At 47.6% G+C, this 17154-nt stretch overlaps 6 protein-coding genes across 6 annotated transcripts; 2 read left to right on the top strand and 4 right to left on the bottom strand.

Moving 5' to 3' along the window:
• Positions 1-297: 297 nt before the first annotated feature.
• Positions 298-2558, top strand: BP5553_02932 (uncharacterized protein; the record flags this gene model as incomplete). The annotated part of the gene is made up of 2 exons (XM_032011555.1): positions 298-2334; positions 2424-2558. The coding sequence occupies 2 exons, from the start codon at positions 298-300 to the stop codon at positions 2556-2558; spliced, it is 2172 nt and encodes a 723-aa protein (XP_031871248.1).
• A 658-nt stretch (positions 2559-3216) lies between these two features.
• On the bottom strand, positions 3217-4533 carry BP5553_02931 (Arabinan endo-1,5-alpha-L-arabinosidase; the record flags this gene model as incomplete). The annotated part of the gene is made up of 5 exons (XM_032011554.1): positions 3217-3321; positions 3397-3425; positions 3502-3686; positions 3794-3847; positions 3920-4533. The coding sequence occupies 5 exons, from the start codon at positions 4531-4533 to the stop codon at positions 3217-3219; spliced, it is 987 nt and encodes a 328-aa protein (XP_031871247.1).
• Positions 4534-5346: 813 nt separating this feature from the next.
• Positions 5347-7001, bottom strand: BP5553_02930 (SET protein; the record flags this gene model as incomplete). Its single annotated transcript, XM_032011553.1, has 2 exons — positions 5347-6432; positions 6483-7001. 2 exons carry the CDS (start codon positions 6999-7001, stop codon positions 5347-5349), a joined length of 1605 nt encoding a protein of 534 aa, XP_031871246.1.
• A 639-nt stretch (positions 7002-7640) lies between these two features.
• BP5553_02929 (Uncharacterized protein) lies at positions 7641-9164 on the bottom strand (the record flags this gene model as incomplete). Its single annotated transcript, XM_032011552.1, has 5 exons — positions 7641-8520; positions 8570-8799; positions 8853-8967; positions 9020-9110; positions 9161-9164. The coding sequence occupies 5 exons, from the start codon at positions 9162-9164 to the stop codon at positions 7641-7643; spliced, it is 1320 nt and encodes a 439-aa protein (XP_031871245.1).
• Positions 9165-9935: 771 nt separating this feature from the next.
• On the bottom strand, positions 9936-12151 carry BP5553_02928 (putative succinate dehydrogenase (Ubiquinone) flavoprotein, mitochondrial; the record flags this gene model as incomplete). The annotated part of the gene is made up of 6 exons (XM_032011551.1): positions 9936-10155; positions 10204-11427; positions 11480-11808; positions 11858-11931; positions 11985-12045; positions 12110-12151. The coding sequence occupies 6 exons, from the start codon at positions 12149-12151 to the stop codon at positions 9936-9938; spliced, it is 1950 nt and encodes a 649-aa protein (XP_031871244.1).
• A 1240-nt stretch (positions 12152-13391) lies between these two features.
• Positions 13392-16359, top strand: BP5553_02927 (FAD protein; the record flags this gene model as incomplete). Its single annotated transcript, XM_032011550.1, has 9 exons — positions 13392-13440; positions 13490-13701; positions 13751-13893; positions 13946-14463; positions 14514-14692; positions 14740-15819; positions 15869-16147; positions 16205-16294; positions 16351-16359. 9 exons carry the CDS (start codon positions 13392-13394, stop codon positions 16357-16359), a joined length of 2559 nt encoding a protein of 852 aa, XP_031871243.1.
• Between the last annotated feature and the right edge of the window lie 795 nt (positions 16360-17154).

Here is a 17154-nt window from a genome sequence, read left to right as displayed (position 1 = left end):
GCTTTAAGGCTACAGGGGAGCCTAATCCAGCCTCAATGGAGTCCACAATTGCACACAGGTACTATATACAGCTAAACGCTATTTCCATTATCATGTAATGCTGACAAAAATGTCATTAGCTTTTTACAGAACTTGAATTGTACGGGATGCGGAACACCAGTTGGGTTACGGTGTGACGGTGCTCCTGATGGGCATATTCTAGCTAAGTGAGATTTATTCCCCTTTAAATAAGCATCTTATCGTGGAATATCATATTAAACTACCGTTAGAGATCAATTGATATTGCAGCTATCGTTCATGTCGGTGGTGTCGGCCACTTCGGGCGCCAAAACTAATATTTCAATATTAAAAAGCTTCCCACTTACGCTCAATCAAGACAGTATAAGGAAGCCCCTTGGCACTCGGCAAGCATCTACAGTGCAGCCCGTTGCTCGGAGGATATCTGGAAATCTACAGCTTGGAGCTGGGGTAATAGCTTCCCCACCAGTACCAACCAAACTCTCTACCCCGAGCATCGATAAACCAGTTCCCGACTTCCCCGAATTTAAAGAATGGGCGCAAGACGCAATCCACCGCCAGCAACGGGACATTGACCGTGTTTCCGCCACTGGGAGTCGTATTGAAGGCGAGATGCAGCAGTTTAGAGACTTCATGCGGGAAGTTCGCGTTGAGCTCCAGGAAGGTCAACGCCTTCATCAGGCCCATCACATGGACCGAGAAGTTCTTGCAAATCTTCAAGTCGATATGAGCAACCTGGATGAGAAGGTGGATAAAATTGATAATGAGCATATCCGTGGTAAAAGCGGAGTGTCTCTGAATCGAGACATCGAAATCATCATATCAGATATGCTTACGGTCAGCAACAAGGCTAATGAGGTTGACGACGTAAAGATTGGCTTGCAGCAAGTCACAAGACAAATCGAGTCCATAAAACAGCTAGCGACAAATAACAGAGCAGTGCACGGTTCAGAAAATCTCCAAGGCGGTAGAGAGGCGAGCGATATTGATGGATTGAGGAATGAGTTGCGACAATTGAGGAGCCAACTCGATTTGGTGCAATGTATTGTTAATGGCCCGTTACCCCAACCGATACAAGCAAACTTGTTAAACACAAGCCCTCACTATACAGATACCGCCTCCGAAAATAAATCGAGAAATCGACTTATTCCTCGTGTCGAGATTCCCGTTCAAGCAGTTGAGCATCCAGCACAATTGCAGCTGCGACCTGGAACTAGCGCCGGACAACCCTCATCGTGTGTGCCAATTCTAGAGTATTATGACGATGATCAGGCTCCTTCCCGGAAGCGTAAGTATGACCAAGCTAAAAGTCCTCCCATAACCATCAATCAAGAAAGTGGGCTACACCCTGCGCTCCTAGTAAAGAGGAGAAAAGGCCCCCCACGCAAGGTCAAGCATGCTCCCTCAACGACCGCCGATCAACCATCTAGAGACTCTCGTGGCCAAATCCAAACTCCAAAGCCAGATGTGATTGATATAATATCATCTGAGAATGGTGGATCTCCAATCTTGAGTAGATATGAGGAGCCTGGAAAGTCTAACATGGCGAGGAACACTGGGAATTCTGATCAACCCTTTCCAGCAGAATATGGTCCCGAAAATGCTATAACGTCCAATACGATAATTGTTGATTCCGGACCAAAGGGAGTCGTATCTGTGCATCAAACGGCTTCTACCAATAACTCAACAGCATCAACTCCCGGTTCCTTGGACAAGGACTGTACAATTAAGTCAACGAAGCTAAGACGCCAATCAGATATCTCCCACGCTTGGAATCCGGATTCGCACGCTATTATTGAAACGCTCGGTGGCCAAACTAGAAGGCGGTCTCTTCGGAGTCACAAGCAAAGCGAGTTAACTACAGCAGCTATAGGCGACAACAAGAACCTTGAAGTTAGTCAAGGGAAAATAAGAGAGGGAAACACAGGTCTCACCACAACGCAAGACGCATCTCGCACTACACAACAGGCAAGCACTTTTCCGCAAAGCAGCAACAAACAACTTCAGTCGAAGCCAGGATCCAGAAGTCACCAGGCTAGAAGGGTGGAGGCAAGTTCCGCTGCTAATGAGACACAGAAGGAGAATCCGTCTAGGGATGTAATTTCCTCTTCAATAGAGCGAGATGAGCAGCCGTTTGAATCCGGAAGCATACCTCTGCCTTCAGCGTCTTATCCAACACCGAATCCCCATGCGCAGGATAGCATGCAACCAGTAAAGTCATCAGACACTAAAACTGGTAATGCAGCCCAAGACAAAAAGCCCTACAAATGCCCACTCTGTCCCAGGCGGTACTCTAGCATACCGGGCCTTCTCCAGGTACGTCCAGTCCCCTTTCTTTCTTCACCATCAGCGTTGCCAGTGGAAATGAAAGCAAAGTTCATCTAGCTAACACCGTTTCTCTCTAGCACAAAAGCATCTCAGCTTGCCAGAATCAAGTCACAGCGGAGGATGCTGAGGATGTTAATAAGGCGCAGTTGCTTGCTAGGAGAGAGAAGCTGGTTACGGAGATGCTAGAAAGAGAGATGATGACCGGGATATGAAACTTAATGCTATGTTGTGTATGCGCCAATAAGCATGTGTCGGCGCTGCGTTAACCTTTCATTGAAACACTGCAGGTGCTTACTGACGGTTTCAATGGAGGGTCGTTCCCATTCTCGGATGGTTTCAAGAACATGCTCGCTATGAAATGGGTTGATAGATCATCACCGCAAAACTCTGGGAATCAATGGAACCGAGTCCTAAGTAAATCAACAAGCTAGGGTATCAATCGCTGGTTTAATTTGTGTCCTTCGATTTAATTAGACACCATTTAGCTACGGGCAAAAACTCTAGAGTACATACCAGATATCAGAAGTACCGTCCACTTTTGAAGGGGTGTCCTATTGTGGATTATTTTCTTAAAAGTCAAGGTTCTAGGAGATAGATAATTAGACAATATAAAATTTGGGAGTTTAATAACGAAGTTCTGTCTTTTAACAGATAGATAATATTAGAGCTCCCATAAAAGTTAAAGAGCGTATAAATGTTGGGGTATCTATTTTATCTAACCTCCCCATTACCTCAAAAGCCCCAAACTCCGCTAGAATCCTAGGCCGATCCCACTTCAATTTATATTCCTCAAATAGTACTGGAGACTACGATGTCTCTCGCTCTTGACATATACACACATGAAACGTGCGCACATATACACACGTACAGTTACTGCACTATATCGTTTATATGTGAGTCTTTTCCAACTGGATCATACTTTGCGATAGGCCAGCCGTCGACGTATTCAAGGTAGCTCCATCCCATAAAAGCATCCTGAGAAGTGGTGTTAGCATTTATTCTTCGAGATGACTACTAGACTATGAATGAGAATACACGTGTGTAACTTACTAGATGGGCCACACCGACATTTTTGTTCACTTTGGAAAAAAGTCATCAGTCATAGCTCTAGTTAATTTCGCTCCGTAGGGCATGGTTCAAGAGGGATAGACTCACAATAATGATAGTATAGGATGTCTTGTGGGCCATCCGACAACACTCCAAGCCCACCAGGTGCGAATACCTGCTTATCATGATTTGAACCATACACGACATGGCCACCTCCAGATGTCAATGCCTTGCCATTCTTGTCTATAAATGGACCTCGAACGTTCTTCGATCGTCCTACACGGATGGAATATCTATGGTTATTTCTCGTTAGCTTATATTCGGTATGGTCGGCTAACGGTAAGTGGCGATATGTTCAGACTTTAACAAAAGAATAAGTAACAAGAACTGATCTACGTACACTCCATTATCGGGAAGATTTTTCGGGTCTGGAAAGTGGCAGCACTTTCCGCGGCTAAACTAGAAGTAATAAAATGGTGCTTTGTAGCTCATAAAACTCCCTTCTTCATCGTTGCGCTTTACGGACAGAGTAGTGGCTAGATGTTTGGCATCTGGGCTGTCTGAGTTTTTGAGAGAGAGAAGGTCATTGCTCGGGGGTAGCTGCCAGAGGCCCGAAAAAAAGCTGCCGTAACTCAGGTACGCTGCACCATCTTTCGGGTCGATGAACACATGCGCATCGATAGCGTTGGACTCTTTGAAGGGGGGCTTTTGGGAGCCGGGGCCGGTTCCAGTTTGAATAATCGCACCGTGATCCTTCCAAGAGCCAGATTTCAGCACATTCGAGGTTGCAATCCCGATAGCACTGTCGTTGCTGCCCCTTTCACTAATTGTGTAAAAACAGTAGAAAACACCATTCTTTTGAATGACAGATAGTGCCCATGGTCTCTTTTGATTCTCCTTTGGGATTATACTCAGTCCGCTTAATACGGTACCAACGTCTTCCCAAGGGCCGTTAAGACTTTGTGCCTTGTAAAATGGTATCGATACTCCTCCCTTGAAGAGGTAGTAGGAACCCTTATATTGGAGGATATTCGGATCGTGGGCTACCAACGAGCTGTTGTGAGCCAAAGGATAGCCATCGGCTGCTACGGCAGAGCAGAAAGATGCCGCGATCAAAAGAAAGTGAGGGATTAAAAACATTTTCGCTGTTTGATAAGGATTAAAAGACTATTGGATGGATATTAAATGTTAAGACAACAACAAGGACTTTAATCAAGGCTAATAATAATAATAATAGAACAGTGATCTGATTCCCCTGGTTTTACGAGAAAGGCTGTGATTATTCGGCTGAGAGCCCTCCAAGAACAATGACCTTGTAATATGCTCCGAGATTGAGAGCAATGACCATGTTAAAGATCCAGAAATATACGTCGTACAGCCAAGTGGAATGCGCCACGCGCTAATGTGATTATGCTGACATGGACCCGGTGAATCCGTCGTACGAAGTAAGATATCTCGATCGAACACCACTAGCAAACGTCATTCAGCTTAACGACCATGCACTTGTCACGTCCGTCTCCTTCCCTCGTACGAAGAACGTAAAACTCGGTGGCAGAGATGCAAAGGATTCGGCCCTATCATGATGTAATATTACATTCTCAAGATCATAGAGGGTCACACCTGAGCACTTGTACTCGGTGCCATATACGAACCCATGGCCACTTCCAAAGGCCTAAGGGGTAAACTCTTCGACCTAGTCGTCACTGTGACACGCTCCTAGAGCAAATATTTACGACCGTAGATGAAGTACGTAGGTTGCTGCGGAATACGTAAGAACCTAGGTATTGTTAAAATCCGTAGGCCCAGTGGGGTGCTAGACAGGGGCCTCCTACCAGTAACATTCAATCGCTTCGTTTACCTGGATCTCATCCCCCTACAAGGATTGGGATTGAAACGACCTATTCTTGGTAACTTCGGACGATCCTGTCTCAAGAGGCGTCTACTTTCAATTTCTTAGAGCGTCTGTATCTCAATGACTGTAAACGCAAACCCCGCCAAGGTTTTCAGCCCATCAAAAATCCTCTTTGCAATGAGTATGCCTTCCTTCCCCGAATCTCGACCACTTTGCCAACGTCTTAAAATCTCACCGGTCCTACCCCTCAATCTTTGCACTTCCTCTACCTCTCTTATCTCTTCTTGGACCTGCCTCGCAAACGTTGTATCCCTCCCATGGCTTTTAGGTGCAAACTCATTCACAAGAATCAGAACAGCATGGGTGGCATCTATGAAGTCAATGCCCTCCAAAATTCCCTTGGGTACGCAACTCAGGTTTTGTGCAAGCGTGGCAGGCTCGAGAGAAGCGGCGTATTTGAGGAGTCGGGAAATCGTAAAGAGGTGAGTGACACGGAATGGATGGTGCGGCTGTGGCCAGCTGTATGGATCACAGTTAAGGGAAATGAAGAGGAGGAGGAGGAGCGCTGATTGTAGATGGCCGTTATCGACATAAGCGATATATAGTTCGTCCATGATTATAGGGTATGGCGGTAGAGCAAACAGTTGGTTTGCTTTCAAGACTGATAGGTCTGATAATGCTTGCTTCAGGAGGCTAAGGCGCTCGGTCTGTGAAGCTGCAGATCTGCTTTGCTGTAAAACGCCATAAACTTTGGTTATCACTAGGCTGAGTGATTGCGACTCCTGCCCTAATCTTTGGATAGTTGCAATTCGGGAACCGGCATTGGTTCCAAGGACTTTGTGGTCGACAAAATCGTCTAGTTCTGGCGAGGATACTACTCTAGTCTTGCGGAATATCTCATATGGGTTTTCGTCATCCATACATTTCTCGCAATTACAGTCGAAGAAATACCGATTTCGCAGCTCTGCTCTCCGAGTGTCTCGGCTCTGCGTAGGGTCCACATAGGTAATGAATATATTATCATCCTTCTTGATTGGATTCAAGGCTATGATTGATACGCAACGGCCATCAAACATGATGAATCCATTCGGCATGCAAGAATGATTGGCAAGAGCTAGGGTTGGCTCGTAGCAAAGTCCAATGGGTGTGTCGTCTGGAAGAGCGGCTCGGAACCCATTAATACGCATCTTGATATCTATTAGTTAATTTCTAAGTATCTAGGGGGTTTGTGACTTACGATGCAGAGAAGGGTCGCCACCTTCTCAGTTTTGGTGGACGGGCTCTTCGAATATTCCGTGACAGCTTTCGCCTGGAGCATTGTCTCACCCCATCTTTTCTCATCTTTCTTAAAATCATGGACATGGTGCTCCAAATTCGCAGACCGCGGATCCAATTCAGTGCCAAATTCTGGATAACGAAGCAGCAGCTGATACAGGGCTCTGAAGGAAGTAGGCGGTGTATGGGGCAGTTTCGTCAGCAGCGAGCACTCGTTCTTGTGGATCAACTTCCAATCCAGCTTTTGACATTCTGCTGAACAATATCGGACGACCTTGCACCTCGTACATCTTTTCAATGACGAAGTTTCATGCTCGAGCATGCAATATGAGCAAACTCTCTCGAGAGCATCCTTTTCCACCACGGTCACGAACGGCTCATTAATGCAGATAACCACTTCTCCAGCGTCCAGATCTTTAGTAGCGGCGATGCCGTTCCCTAACACAGGGTCCTTCGTTAATTTCGAATGGTTGATCTCCATATTTAGCTTGAAGGTTGTGTCTTACAAACATCGTCGTCTAATGTTGCTGGAAGGAAAGCCGATATTCTACCGAACGTTTATTCTTACTGCCCCCCCTTTTATTCGTTGGAGGGCGAGAGCCCTGCTTTTCAACTTACCCTGTAAATGGTATACCAAGAATACGCCAACTTAGATACCACCTATTCTAGTTACTCGTAATGGTCGGCAGAGCGCTGACTCTCGTTCCTTGGTCCATTCGCAGCGATATATGGCAATTCCGTTAGCTTTTAGTTCGTTTGCTGCAACCGAAAGCCGTGAGCATGACACGATGGGAATTTTGGCTTCGCTGGTGAAATCTGTATTGTGGCATAGTGAAAGAACAAGCTATTGAAAGGCTAGAGGCTAGCTAATTTATGATAGAGCAATTCATAGAGCAATTCCAAATTATCTAGAGCATACCACTCCTAGCCGTTACGTACGCCACTTGAACCATAAACTCGCCGAATGAACAACTTCCCAAACGTCACAGAGCAAGTTACATCTGGGAAATCACAAGTCACTATACATTGCATCGAAGGGTGCTCATTCTTAATGCATTAATGTTACCTGAAACACCTGCGCTACGGCTGCTAGTATACAAGTCCTGTCCTTCCCATACGTCTAATTGTATTGCATATAAGTTGCGGTAGAGTTGAACTTCAAGTTCCCCTTGATGACCTTATCAACAGCACTCAAGAAATCCTTCTCCGTTGCCACCTTCCTCCGTGCACGGATAGCATACATGCCGGCCTCTGTGCAAACACTCCTCAGCTCGGCACCGGTTGAGTTGGGGCAGAGACGTGAGATCAATTCCCATCTAATGTCGCGCTCGACGGACATGCTCTTGGCGTGAATTCGAAGAATGTTCGCCCGACCTTCTAAATCTGGGAGCGAGAACTCAATCTTTCGGTCGATACGTCCGGGTCTCATGAGGGCCGGGTCAAGTGTCGAAGGCCTGTTTGTAGCGAACATGACCTTGATGTTTCCTCGTGCGTCGAAACCGTCGAGCTGAGTGATCAACTCTAACATAGTTCTTTGCACTTCATTGTCACCACCAGCACCGTCATCAAATCGAGCTCCTCCAATAGCATCAATCTCATCGAAGAAAATAATGCAAGCTTTCTTTGTCCTTGCCATCTCGAAGAGCTCCCGAACCATCCTTGCACCTTCTCCGACATACTTTTGTACCAACTCACTACCAATAACTCGAATGAATGTCGCATCGGTTCTGTTCGCAACGGCTCTGGCGCAAAGAGTCTTCCCAGTTCCCGGAGGACCGTAGAGAAGAGCACCCTTAGGCGGATCAATACCAAGGTTGACGAATCGTTCAGGCGATAATAGTGGCATCTCAACAACTTCACGGAGTTTCTCCACTTGTTCCTTGCAACCTCCCACATCACCATATGTGACGTCCGGCTTTTCCTCAACTGTCATCATAGTAACACTTGCATCGATCTTCGGAGGTAGAGGGAGTAGGATTTGGTACTTGTTTCGGTCGACACTGACTGGATATTAGCTCTATAATATTAATAACACTTGCAGTCTCTTACCCAACTCTCATGCCCTCTTCAATATCTGTGGGGCTGACACGTTCTCCGAGATTCACGACGAACTTCGCTATTTGCTTGACGTTGATGACATATTTGCTCTTCTCAGGGTCCTTCTCGTCTTGGATAATCTTCGTACATCTCGCCACTTGTAAAGGTTGCTCCTCGGACATTCGTTGGCGGTCTGCAGCAACATCCCACAGATGAGGTGGCGCTAATCCAGTATCCGATTCCTACAGAGATGTCAGTGTCCATTCCCAAGGCCTCCATAGCTCGTCGCCCATACCTTGACTCCGATCTTCTCGTTCACGCTATTTTGCTTCTCCTTGATCTGTTGCTCGAGCTTTTTGATAGCTGCTCCATAGGGAGCTGCACCATAGGTTTTAAGGACTTGGATGTCTCTGTCAAACAATGAGTAACGGGGATATAACTTTGGAGTCGAGGTTGGCCTACTCATCGGTCAATGGTGTAATCTTCTTTTCCTCTATCTCATCATCTGCGAATTTCTTGGTGTACTTCTGCCAGTCACTACCCGTAGCGCTCGCTAGGATACATGTCAGTTGAGGAAGAACAATCAAGGGCGTCTGAACTCACGCATTATGGTGGAGATCGGCGACGAACTGGGGGTCAAGAGTTCGGTAGTCGCAGCAAGGATATGGTGAAGCTGATGACAATCGGGGGCAGTGCGGGGGGCTTGTTGATGGCCGCAGAGGTATATGGGGAGATAGCTGTTGAAGTCGCCGTGTTTGTTGTCTTGTGTCTTAACGAGCAGTTGAACAGGCAAGCTTCCTGACGACGCCTCTTAGACAGCGATACACGCTAGCGCGACCTTCGAATCTTCCCCCTTACTTTTAAGGCACCAATGTGATGACTAATATAGATATATCTAGCACCTACTAGACGCAACCAAAATACAATACGAACAAGACATATTTTTAGCAGATGATTATTCCTATTAAATACTGAGCAAAGGACCTATACTACGTCCTATTCTAGCCTCGCGGTGCGACTTCTAAAATATGCCTTGTCGCAGTAGCTAACTAGTGAAGTGGCAGCTCGCTTCCGATATACAGACCTATGATTCAACCTCCAACCAGGATTTATACAGTTACCAGTTCAGGTATTGACCCTTAAGAATAATGTCAAGAGAATGTGGCACCCTGAAACAGATTTGACTGATGGATGTTTTTTTTAACTTTTTACCCATTTTGGATTTATACTTAGTACAGAGGAAACAATTGCAATGCAAGCCGTCGTCTAGCCCAGATCAAGTATACAGATTCACGACCCTCCCCATTCGCAGACAGGCCCACATCCACCAGCACTCAGCACTCAGCATCTTACTCCTCACATGCACCACAAATCAAACCTAGTAGACACGCTTGAAGGGCGGTACGGCCGCGCACTCATTCTCGTCCAGTGTATGGGCGACGACACCTCTGTATGTCAGATCAACACTTCCATGAGGCTTCTTTTGGAATGTCAAGCTGTGCTTCATCCAGTTCTTATCATCTCTCTCGGGGTAATCCTCTCGTGCGTGGGCGCCGCGAGATTCCTTTCTCGCTGCTGCTGCCTCGGCAGTTTGGACACTAAAACCATTAGTTAAGAGGACTTATTAATATTTCAATATAACTTACGCGCAGGTCAGCAGATTTCTCAACTCCAAAGTCTCGACCAAGTCGGAGTTCCAGATCATGCTACGGTCCTTAATTCCAACATCTTTGAAAGTCTGGTCCACGTCTTTGATTTTTCGGACACCCTCATCCAAACTCTCCTGGGTACGGAAGACGCTGACATCCGTCTGCATGGTCTTTTGCATAGCCAGGCGAACATCATGTGTGCTCCTTGGCCCATCTGCTGTCCGGACCTGGTCGAGGTCACTGATCCCTTGGGCGCCAGCATCAGCGCTGATTGGATCTTGTTTCTGACCCGGTGTGAAGTTGTCGCGGATGGTGTGAGAAACTGCACGGCCGAAAACAATCAAATCAAGAAGGGAGTTGGCCCCCAATCTGTTGGCACCGTGAACAGAGACACAAGCGGCTTCGCCGCATGCGAAAAGACCTGGTACAACTTGGTCCTTTCCTTCGTTATCCACAGTGAGAACTTCTCCAGTATACTTCGTTGGAATACCACCCATGTTATAATGGACAGTTGGGAGGACCGGAATGGGCTGTTTTCGGACATCCACGCCAGAGAAGATAGATGCAGTCTCAGAGATACCAGGGAGACGTTCGTGGAGGACCTCGGCTGGCAAGTGACTCAGTTGCAGGTAGAGATGGTCTTTATCGGGACCAACACCACGACCTTCACGGATCTCCATTGTCATTGATCGGGAGACAACGTCACGACTGGCCAAATCCTTTGCGGTTGGGGCATAGCGTTCCATGAATCGTTCGCCCTCGGAGTTCAGCAGGTATCCACCTTCTCCTCTAGCGCCCTCGGTGATCAAGCAGCCAGCTCCATAGATACCAGTTGGGTGGAATTGGACGAACTCGAGATCTTGGTTCGGAAGCCCAGCACGAGCGACCATAGCCATTCCGTCACCCGTGCAAGTGTGCGCAGATGTACAGCTGAAGTATGCTCGTCCATAGCCACCGGTCGCCAAAACAGTGTTCTTTGCCAAGAATCGGTGCAAGGTACCATCCTCCTGATTGTAGGCAAGAACACCCTTGCACTCGCCATCCTCCATAATCAAATCAAGCGCAAAGTATTCGATAAAGTAATTAGTGTTATATCGGAGGGATTGGCCATAAAGGGTGTGGAGGAGAGCGTGTCCGGTTCTATCCGCCGCAGCGCAGCATCTGTAGGCTTGTCCACCCTTTCCGAACTTTTGCGATTGGCCTCCGAAAGCCCGTTGGTAACTGGAAAACGTTAGCAAAATGATCGGATCATCTTCACCGGTGCTCCACCCACATCTTGCCATCCTCTGTTCTCGAAAATGGGCAGCCGTAATTTTCCAGCTCGATAACAGACTTAGGTGCCTCGCGGGTCATGTAATGAATGGCATCCTGGTCTCCTAGCCAATCCGAGCCCTTAACAGTGTCGTACATGTGCCATCTCCAATCGTCTTCGTGCATATTACCAAGAGCGGCATTGATGCCTCCCTGGGCTGCTACGGTATGACTACGAGTTGGGAAGAGCTTGGATATACAGGCAGTGTTGAAGCCAGCCTCGGCAAGACCGAAAGCTGCCCGCAGACCTGCTCCACCAGCACCGACGACAAGCGCATCGTACTCATGGTCCTATATCATCATCAGGATGTGTTTTTGAGGTGGGCTGTCCAGTACATACAACAACAGGGTATTTATTGCTAACAAACGGAGACGCTTCCTTCGCGCGGAGGGGCGAGGTGGATATTATTCGCCCTGCGAGACTGTTAGCTACCGCATCTTCATGTCAAATTAGACGCGGAACATACCTGCAGCTCTTGTAGAAGAAAAGGTCCTGGCCTGGCTCTTCAACGCCCTCGAAATCTGCACCTGGCGGGTTAGTGTCGTGATTTCTTTGCCATGCTCAGCTGTCGCCGAGGTAAAGAAAACGTACCGAAGAACCAGCTGTGCACCGCCGCATAGCGATTGAAGACATACTGGGCGATGAGAACCAGAAAGAGGGGAGAGGGACGGATCGGCAGAAGCAAAAGGATGATCTGGAAGTTTTTTTGGCAGCAATTCGGAGTGGTCTGGTTCAAATGATGTTGATGTCGTGTGGATTTCCGAAGTGCTCTACTGGGACGCAATTGAGCCAATCATGCGGCCGCCCATACTTGCTTACGAGGTGCCAGCTTCTCTCCTTCATTGCGAAGAATCCCGCATCTACTGCCGGCTGCCCGAGAGCCGAGAATTGGTCGGAGGTGGCGGCGCTATCACGTGCGCTTGTTTGTTGGTATCGATAGGCACGGAACGGAGTAATATATGATCCTGAATAGTCACGTGAAGGATGCTCCACGTGCCCATTGGTTTCTTTAGCCTTAGGCATCAATCGTATTCCAAGGCCATTCATATAGGTACTCGTAGCTCGGCCACTTCTCACTACTTCGTAATTCCAACCGCTTATACTCGACATGAAAGCTGCAAAGGATGCCGTACGACCATGGTAGTTCCATGCTGACGTTGGAGGAGAATGACCTCGAAATCCCCCCTCATTGCTCCTTATATCTTGCATTCATTCCAAATCTTTGGTGGCGGAGGAGCTGTGGTATAGTACCCGACCCAGCTACTGCGGGATCCGCAGCATGGGTGAGGTTCTCGTGTACCTATCTCCACGAAACTACCTCTCCCCGCAAGTTCATTTCTCATCTATCCTTCATATCTCCTGCATTCTAGCATGAAATTCAATATTCGGACGCGTTCCAGATCTGGCCTCGGGTGGGAATTTCAATCTCGCACATCTTTCCCTAACTCTGTCGGCCTCATGGCCAAGTGGAGCCCGGCAAAACAATTTCGCGAGTGCGGAGAGTCAGCGCCGATGAGCCTGAATCAAGGCATATATTAAATCTCAGGGCACATTTCGGCCGCCACGGATCGCGCTCCCCGGCTGACCTATCCTGAGATTCTAACGGGGCATGATAGGGCACTATATACATCAAACGGGTAATCTCTCCATTCAAGGCTTATCAACCCCGGTTTCTGGAATTGAGCCTGGGCACACAACATTGCCTCCAGGAACGCTTTTTCATTTACGCCGTCCAATGACAATCTATCAATTCATGGCAACTAGTTTCTACTCCATAGCCATAGCAAAATATAAGATGGCTCAAGGTGTGCCTTTTTGTGACCATCCCAGCCTCCAACCTCCCTACCTCTTTTTGTTGTAGTTCATTGTAATGATGAAGTCCAATAACTTCCTCGGCGGCATTCTTGCTGGTGTGTTATATTGTAAGTCATTTGCCGTTTCCTTTCGAATCCCAGTTCTAACACTTCATAGGTGTTTCCGCCGTGCTAGCACAAGATTTTGCTGCCCATGGACATTTCACGGAACCAAACACCAACATCACCTTTTACACCAGTTACGAGACAGACGGACCGGTTACTGGAGATGGAATCTTTTCATTGACTTCCAGGGGTGGTTTTACGTTCGGTATCGCCTTACCAGAGACGGCCACAACTGTTGATTCATACGACTACATTGGTCTAATCGTAGGTTTCCCGGTGACTATTGGCAAACTTACTCATTAAGTACTTTTAGATTGGTTCAGCGCCTAATGGCACTGGATGGTCGTCCGTACTCCAGGGCGACAATGTTGGCGCTGGTATGCCCAATCACCTTATGCTTCTAGCTTGGCCTACAGGGAAAGATAAGGAGATTGCCACCTCACTCCGCTATGCACCGTACGTATCTCCCTGTATCATGCTCGGTCCGAGATACTAACATTGTTGGAAGTGCATATCAGGCCCCAGTTCCTTACAAGGGCACTGCCAAGATTACTCAACTCTACACAGATGTCAACACGACGCACTGGACGATGGTCTATAAGTGCGAAAGGTGCCTAATCTTTGATGATCCGACCCAAACCCCATTCAACACCTCCACATCCCAGGGCCGATTTGAGCAAGGATGGGCTCAAGCAGATTCTCCAGTCTCCGATCGCTTAGACCCAAATGCCGATATTCAACAACATAACAATGGAATGGGAGTGTTTGCGATTGAGGTTGCATCCGCTACACAAAAAGCATACACAGATTGGGCAACTATGACTGCAACAATTACCAGTGTTACTGGAGGGCCCACCCCCACTACGACCTTCACAGGCGTTCCAGTGCCTACAAGTACTAGTTATGACTACGTAGTAATTGGTGGTGGAGCTGCTGGTATCCCAATTGCAGACAAATTATCTGAGTCTGGAAAGTCTGTATTGCTCATTGAGAAGGGAGTTGCGTCATCTGCTAGATGGGGCGGAAGTAAGTTGTTCAATATGACTATGTAGGGAACCGGCTAACAACAGCCTTAGCACTCCGACCTGAAAGCGGGTGGCTTGACGGGACCAATCTCACTTGGTTTGATATCCCAGGAGAGTGTAATAGAATTTGGAACGGAGGTGCGGATGGAGTAGCCTGTACTGATATGGATCAGATGGCAGGATGTATTTTGGGCGGCGGAGCTGCAGTCAATGCTGGACTTTGGTGGAAGGTAATAACTAGCTCAACCATATCAGACCTGAGCTAACCACCAAATAGGCAAACCCCGCCGACTGGGATTACAACTTCCCAACTGGGTGGAAAGCCCCTGATATGAAAGCCGCAACAGACCGTGTCTTCTCAAGAATCCCAGGCACCGACCATCCTTCTCTAGATGGGAAGCTCTATGTTCAATCTGGATTTGACACTATCAGAACAGGTCTAGCCGCTGCCAATTGGACAAGTGTGACGGCAAATGATGTTCCTGGCCAGAAGAACAAAACTTACGCTCATACCCCGTATATGTCTAGTCATGGAGAGCGTGGTGGCCCAATGGCAACTTATCTTGTCACTGCCAGCACTAGAAAGAATTTCCAGATGTGGCTGAATTCTAGTGTTGAGCGCATCAATCGTGTTGGTGGGCATGCTGTCAGTCTAGATATTCTCCCAACGAACAACGGGGGCCGTAACGGTACTATCAACTTAACCCCCGGTACAGGCCGTGTTATTTTGGCCGCTGGAGCTTTCGGAACTCCCAAGATCCTGTTCAGGAGCGGTATTGGCCCGACAGACCAGCTTGAAGTGGTGAAGTCCTCCACCGATGGCGACAAAATGATTGATCAAAAGGACTGGATCAATCTGCCAGTAGGATACAATCTCAATGACCATCTGAATACGGACACCGTCATCTCCCATCCAAACGTCTCGTATTACGATTGGCCTGCTGCATGGGACACTCCAATCGAGCAAGATGCTCAAGATTACCTGACCAAACGGATCGGACCCCTTACTCAAGCAGCACCGAACATCGGCCCCATGATGTGGGATGAGGTCACAGGCCCAGATGGAATTGTTAGACAATTCCAGTGGACATCCAGAGTTGAGGGGTCCGGCGGTCAACCGAATGGGAATACGATGACACTCAGTCTATACCTTGGACGTGGCTCAGTGTCTCGAGGCCGGACGACGATTGGCAAAGGATTGAACATGGTAGTGTCTACTATTCCATTTGGCGATACCAACGATCTAGCAGCTGTCGCTGTTGCAATTGACAACATGGTTGCAGCTTTGAGTCCGGTTGCCAATATGACATGGCTGCTACCCCCCAGCAACACAACCGGTGCTGAATATCTCAAAACTGTAAGAACCGCTTCCATCTTCTTGAATCCTTTGATCTAACGCTCTACAGCTCCCATTAACCTACGCCAATATCGGTGCCCGCAGATCCAACCACTGGATGGGCAGCGCCAAACTGGGCACAGACAGCGGGCTCACCGGCGGAACTTCCGTTGTAGACACGAACACCAAGGTATACGGTACAGACAACATATTTGTCGTGGACGCAAGTATCTGGCCTGGAATGCCATCTACGAATCCGAGCGGGTTGATTGTGGTTGCTGCAGAGCATGCAGCAGTGAAAATCCTGGCTCTTCCTGCCACTGGCGGCACCGCGCCTCCGCAGCCTCACGTAATTACGCCCGCGACTACTAAATAAAGCGTATATACTGATTCAGTGTATGCACAGGGTTCTCAGTGTGGCGGTAAATTCTACACTGGAAGCCGCGTTTGCCCTAACCGGCAGAAGTGCAAGTTTCTGAACCCGAATCTCTCAGTGGTATGTCTTGACATATGGCCCTTTCCCTACCTAATCAAATACTAAAACTAGTATAGTGTGTCTAAATCCCAGAGGCATCGAATCTGGAATCAAAAGCGTCTCGTTTTTGTGTGTTAGGCATCCTACCCCCGGCTGGAATTTTGTACATATTTTCCACATCTCACCTTCATGTAAATACTTCTAGCTACTCTGTGCGACATACTCCGTATATACACATCACATTTGTACATCGCTTATCTATCTACTATATATCCCAACCTTCCACCTTGCATCTACATAGTTGTTTTTAAACGTTAACACATTATCCCTGATATTCCAAATCCTTCCCTGTCGATTATATGAGCCAGTTCGACAGTTCCATATTTTTGGGCCTCATTCCTAGTCCCAATTTTCTAACGCACATTAATACATTATTACTTACGCATTATCCTCGCGCCTGTATATTCTCCACATGCGGCACTTACAAGTTAATCAGGGAGTACAAAGTCATGTGGTGATCTTCGTTCTTCACCGCGGCTAAAATAAGCTCAAATCCACAATATATTTTTAATTTACCCTTGCCGCCAGTATACTTCTTGGTTAAATGCGCCACTTGGTTTCTAATATAACCTCCTTTCAGAATTGACTACGTCTTCAACTGGGGTGGATCGTCAGTTACGAGCACTGGACACTTCTCCTTTCACGGACCGCAGGCCCCAAAGCCTAGCGCTACGGAGAGAGAGGATGGAAGGCTAAATCAATCAATGTATTGGGAAGCCGCTCGTAAAGGGGTATGACGGCCATATGCACTCATCAGGCACTTGCTAGGCAATCTGGACCCGCCTGCTACAACGCTGACCATGCCACGCATTAGTTTATAG

This window comes from Venustampulla echinocandica (assembly GCF_003357145.1).
Source record: "Venustampulla echinocandica strain BP 5553 chromosome Unknown scaffold_1, whole genome shotgun sequence".
NCBI lineage: Eukaryota > Fungi > Ascomycota > Leotiomycetes > Helotiales > Pleuroascaceae > Venustampulla > Venustampulla echinocandica.
Note: the sequence above shows the minus strand (reverse complement) of the source record. Positions and strands in the feature narration are given on the sequence as shown.